This window comes from Pangasianodon hypophthalmus, chromosome 18 (genome assembly GCF_027358585.1).
Source record: "Pangasianodon hypophthalmus isolate fPanHyp1 chromosome 18, fPanHyp1.pri, whole genome shotgun sequence".
Lineage (NCBI taxonomy): Eukaryota > Metazoa > Chordata > Actinopteri > Siluriformes > Pangasiidae > Pangasianodon > Pangasianodon hypophthalmus.
This window is the reverse complement of record NC_069727.1, coordinates 1,894,783-1,900,467: the sequence shown is the minus strand read 5'-3', so window position 1 is coordinate 1,900,467 and position 5,685 is coordinate 1,894,783. Positions and strand designations below refer to the sequence as shown.

Sequence of the window (5,685 nt, the reverse complement as noted above, 5' to 3'; positions counted from 1 at the left end):
GGGGGAAGAAATGCAGAAAAAAAGAAATGCAGAAAAAAAATATAAAAATAATTAAGAAAGAAATTGATGTACGTGTCTGTCCCCATAAACAAATCAAACACAATTTTCAGCAAAACAGGAACAAATACACAGGAGAAAAAATATTAAAAAAGAGAGAATAACAAGAAGGAAATATTATTATTATTATTATTATTATTTAAAATTAAAAAAAAAGGAAAACGTGAAACTTTTCGGCATTTCGGCTGTCAGAATCAGATGTTAACATCGTAATTCACTCCCAGACCTCGGCATTAGACGAGTGTTGTGCATGATTTGGGAAACGCCCACTTGTTTTATTCTTCCATCACATTTACATAATAAATCTGTAACCCAGTCTTATATAATTTTTTTTTAAACCCCACTTTAAATAATAAAGAATGAGGAAATGAAGCACAATGTTTTTGCGACACTGGTGTTAAATTAAAGTGATGATGGGAGAGAGTCTGTACCTGCCTTTAGGATGATGTGAGCGTGTTTAAAGCTCAGGGAGAAATAACGACGACGTGTTCATCCTGCTTCACTCTCGAGTGTGTGTGTGTTTGTGTTTTTGTGAAATGTATGAAATTTTCTGTGTTTCCTGTCATGTCTTTCTTTATTGGCTGTTAACTTATTAATTTCTAAGCGATGACGAATGATTTGTGCTTCCTGCTCCCGGGTGTTGATTTTTTGTTCGTTTGTTTGTTTCTTTCTTTCTTTCTCGTACATTTTTCTGTAAATATTTGAATTGAATATTTGTGTGCTTTTTTTTTTTTTTTTTTTTTTTTTGTAATTGAACGATGATTCATTTGTAATAGATTTTGTAGTAACGATGGGTGAAAGATTGTGTGTTTAATCTGACGAGCTGGAGATGAATTTAATCCAGACACAGAGACGAGATGAAAAGTTAAAGCTGGTGACTTTTCTCACGTGATGAAAGAATTAAAGGAAAAAGAGCCACTCGAAAAGAATTGTGTACGAGTCATGTGTCGTTTGTGAACGAGTCGACTCTTTGAACTGACTCTTTTTTTATGTGAGTCGACTCGCTTTTCTAAAGAGAAGTGATGTATTCTTTTGTTAAAAATTCATCAGTTCTTTGTGTATTTGTGTGTCTTATGCAATTAATCTCACACACACTCTCTCTCTCTCTCACACACACACACACACACACACACACACAGCGCAACCGTGATTGATGTTCACAAGTGAATCTTCACTAGTATCATTTGGGACAGGATAACGATTCAGAGTCAGTTCTAGTGAAAATGTTTGACGAAGACGTCTGTTTGACTTTTCTGTAAGAATATAAATGATGTATTTAGTGTTTTGGGAAAGTTTTAGCGAAAGTTAAACAAACAAAAACACAGCAGCATAATCACACTAATGCAGGAATATTTACTGGAGCAGAGAGTCGATAACGTAATGCCAGTTTTCACAATTATTTAAATACATTTCATACACGGTGTAAAGTAGGTCACTTTCAATCAGAATAGAATATAATATAATGTTGAGCAATTTATATGATTTCAAATTAAAAAAAAGGCAGGGATCCATTTAAGAGCTGAAAGAATCGACTCTTACTGGTGAGCCGAGTCAAATGATCCGATTCACTGAAAATGTGAACGCAGCGCTGAAGGAACTGATTTTAAACCCGGTGAAATGTTTTACGGGTTTTAAATATTACATTTTATTTTGCAATATTAAGTTGCCAGGTGGTTGGATGCAATGTTTTGGGCTGCTTTATTTATTTATTTATTTATATATTTATATATTTTTTAAAGCAACTGAACAAATATAAAAGAACAGACGTGTTGGTTGTAACATTTTATTTTGCAAATCATTTTATTTTTATTTGAGTTTCCCTTCGAATGTATTTGTGCTGCAGCTTTAAGTCATAGTGATGTGTTTGAACTCTGAAGTACACGACATGGCCAATAGTTCGTGCACCCCTGACCCATATGTGGTTCTTCCTCAAACTGTTAGAAACAAAGTTTTAACATCATTAAAGTTCTTTTCAGCTCCTGCTGAATGTTCATCAGTAACCAATCACACATTAGCTCATCGGCTCTGTCCTAAACCACCAGTGGAAACCTGGGGAGAGAGTGTAGTCTAGAGGAACAGTGGGAGATAGAGGACAGTAAAAGCTTACGGATTCATAGAGATGAGGGAAAAGGATGTGTGTGCACTATACAGCCAAAAGTATGTGCACCCTGACCATCACACCCATATGTGGTTCTTCCCCAAACTGTTGCCACAAAGTCTGAAGCACACAGTTGTATAGAACGTCTCTGGTTGCTGTAGCATTACAATTTCCCTTCACTGGAACTAAGAGGCTGAAACCTGTTCCAGCATGACAATGCCCCTGTGCACAAAGCGAGCTCCATGAAGACATGGTGTGTGAAGGTTGGAGTGGAAGAACTCGAGTGTCCTGCACAGAGCCCTTACCTCAACCCCACTGAACACCTTTGGGATGAACTGGAACACCGACTGAACCCCAGACCTCCTCGACATCCCAACATCAGCGCCTGACCTCACTAATGCTCTTGTAGCTGAATGAACACAAATCCCCACAGCCACGCTCCAACATCTAGTGGAAAGACTTTGCAGAAGAGTGGAGCTCATTATAACAGTAAACACAGGGGGATAAATCTGGAATAAGATGGTCAGGGGTGCACAAACTTTTAGTCATATAGTGTCTCTCAATATATTTTGATTTTCTTCTCATTATTTGTACCTGTTTCCACAGAAACCAAAATGCAACACCTGAGCTGTTTGTCATTTTCAGTAAGCTCGTTATCTTGGGCACAATTTCATCCTTTAGTGAAATTAAACCAAATAAAACTTTCTTTGTTTTTTTCCCAACAGATATAAAGCTGAAACATGTGGTTTACATCCCTTACATCATCTATTAATGATTAATAAAAAAATAAAAAAAAAAAAAGTCTCACTGATCCAAACATCGGAAACTTTCTCCGGTTTAGAATTAAATGGCACCGAGTCGTTTAGGAGTCGACTCTTACTGGGGAGACGAGTCGAATGATCTGATTCGGGAATCAGCCATTAAATCCCAAATGACGGATCTCTGGATTTAAAAAAAACGCAAAACGGTGCTTTCAGGGAGACTCGTGAAGGGAAACGGGGAAACGGGGGGGGCAAAACTTTTGATTACGGGACAGAAACGGGGAGCAGAAATGAAACTCGCAGGAAACTTTTCATCATAAACAACAAAGAAAAATAATAAATCTGCTGCTTTTTGTTGATTGGTTACGTCTGAGGTCATGTGACAGCAAAAAAAAGGCCCTAAGAATGGCAAAGTGGTGCATGATGGGATTTCTGTACAGCGTTACGGACGCTGACCCTCGCTGGTGCATGATGGGATTTCATCAGCGCTCCGGATTCTGTTTGTTAACATTTTTCAGCGTCTATTTTGTTAGAATGAAACAATAAAAGTCCACAGGAGAAGCGACTCGTCCACTGTTTGTTTCTTTTTATTCCTTTTATTTTCTTTTTTTTAAATAGACGTGTAAATCAGACTAAACGAGTCTCTGTACAGCAGGAAGTCAGGACGAGTTTAACACCAGTGCGGGTTCCACACACACACACACACACACACACACACACACACACACACTCCACTCAGCACCTGGAGAGAAAATAAACAGGAAGAAAAGGGACAAAAAAGATAAATGTTTAGATTCAGTGCTATATACAACTTCTACACACACACACACACACTCACACACACACGCACGCACACACACTCACTGGTGTGTCTGATGATGTCACTCGTCATCAGGAGGAATTCCCAGCTCCTGGTCGGTCCAGGCGTCTGTGTCCGGCCACGGAAAATGACCCTGAGGGAAGAAAACACAGTTTATACTCAGTACTGTGTGTGTGAGTGTGTGTGTGAGTGTGTGTGTGTGTGTGTGTGAGAGACTCACGAGCACGGCGTCTGAATCGTGCCAGAAGTGCCACAGGATCCAGAACCACATGAAGCCGCTGAGCAGCTCGGAGCGAAACTTCTGGTGTTTAGTGATCTGAGGAGGCTGACGGTACTGAGCCACGATGTGTGGAGCTCCACCTGCCCTGATACACACACACACACACACACACACACACACACACACACACACACACACACACACAGAGCTGAGGTTATATCCCAGTAATGATGATGAAGATGATGAAGTATATTACATGAACCACAGTGTCAGAAGGTGTTGATTAATTCTCTATAACAGCAGGTTTATATTAATGCACTCGTTCTGATACGTTATCGTTTCTATAGCAACGGCTCATTCACAGGGACTCGGACAACAAACGCTCGGCATAAACATATTCAAAACATGTTTAATCATTAATGTGGTGAAGTTTTCTGTCAGGAGAAATGTGTTTATGTAACGTTTATGGAAGGAGTCTCCAGTGTCAGCGCCTTGTAACAGTCAGAGGTAAAGCTGGAACTTTACGTTATCAGACTGGGCTGCGATTTTTTCCGTCTTATTCACCTTACAAGAGAGAGAGAGAGAGAGAGAGAGAGACAGAGAGAGAGAGAGACAGAGAGAGGGAAAGAGACAGAGAGAGAGAGAGAGAGAGAGACAGAGAGAGGGAAAGAGACAGAGAGAGAGACAGAGAGAGAGAGAGAGAGATAGAGAGTGGGAGAGAGAGAGACAGAGAGAGAGAGAGAGAGAGAGAGAGAGACTGTTTCCAGCTGCTATAAACGTAAGCGAGAGCAGAAACTAACATTAAATGTAACTATAAACGGATAAAAATGATGCGGTTGTATATTTCAGACTGCTGTGGTATAAGAGGAATAAAACACTTTGGGGACGTTAGAGGAAAATAATCAACTGCTGCATGGTAACTGTAACTCTGCTCCATCACACCACCCTGATGTTGATTATTTTCCTGTAACAGCACAACACACACACACACACACACACACACACACACACAGTTTTATTCCTGTTATATGAGTGTTATTGGTTGATTATTGCCTCTAAACCTGCACTAACATATAATCTACATATTTCACACCTCGCACTGACATGCTTTAATGTCTCAGGTTGTTGTTATTTAGTTGTTTGGTTAATATTTTGATTTTAAAGTCACCTTTAGCTCAGAGTGTGAGTGAGTGAGGAGCTGACATTGTACTCAGCCTGTTAGCATAGTTAGCTTAGCTTCCTATAAACCTCCAGCTTGACACTTACTTCCGGATAAAAGTGTGCTGAGGTCCGCGTCTGATGAGCTGAGCTCCTGCCCTGAGGCCGCTCACTGTCCTCCCAAGAGCCGACATTTTACCCAAAACACACACACACACAAAGCGCGCAACAAAATGTCACCTTCCTTTCTTCCTCGCCTGCTGTACGGAGTCAAACGCACTGCGCATGCGCGGAAAACAGCGCATGCGCACTACAAGTCTCTCTCAGCGACACGACGCTTCCTGAAATAACTTGTTTAAAGAGTCAAAGATTTGTTTACGTGACTTTTTATTTGCTTTAGCAACACTATAACACGCTTATAAGCGTTAAAATACACAGGATTAGTAACTGTTAAAGACTTTTGTTTTCTAAAGACGTGCTAAAAACACGGACTGTGATTGGTTGCGCCGTTGCTCGGTGTAATGACACACAATGTCCACTAGAGGGAGACAAAGTTCACTTCTTATTATTT

General features: G+C 40.0%; 1 protein-coding gene across 1 annotated transcript; it reads right to left on the bottom strand.

Annotated features, from left to right (window-relative positions):
- Positions 1-720: 720 nt before the first annotated feature.
- Positions 721-5,402, bottom strand: ndufb2 (NADH:ubiquinone oxidoreductase subunit B2). The gene is made up of 4 exons (XM_034313182.2): positions 5,223-5,402; positions 3,957-4,101; positions 3,781-3,869; positions 721-3,658 (listed from the first exon to the last, which is right to left on the bottom strand). The coding sequence occupies exons 1-3, from the start codon at positions 5,306-5,308 to the stop codon at positions 3,798-3,800; spliced, it is 303 nt and encodes a 100-aa protein (XP_034169073.2). The 5' UTR covers positions 5,309-5,402; the 3' UTR covers positions 721-3,658; positions 3,781-3,797.
- Between the last annotated feature and the right edge of the window lie 283 nt (positions 5,403-5,685).

Coding starts and splice junctions, on each gene's coding strand:
- ndufb2 (XM_034313182.2), bottom strand. CDS start 5,308: ATGTCGGCTCTTGGGAGGACAGTGAGCGGCCTCAGGGCAGGAGCTCAG. Junction 4,102..5,222: donor CAGCACACTTTTATCCGGAA/GTAAGTGTCAAG, acceptor TGTGTGTATCAG/GGCAGGTGGAGCTCCACACA. Junction 3,870..3,956: donor ACGATTCAGACGCCGTGCTC/GTGAGTCTCTCA, acceptor TTCTTCCCTCAG/GGTCATTTTCCGTGGCCGGA.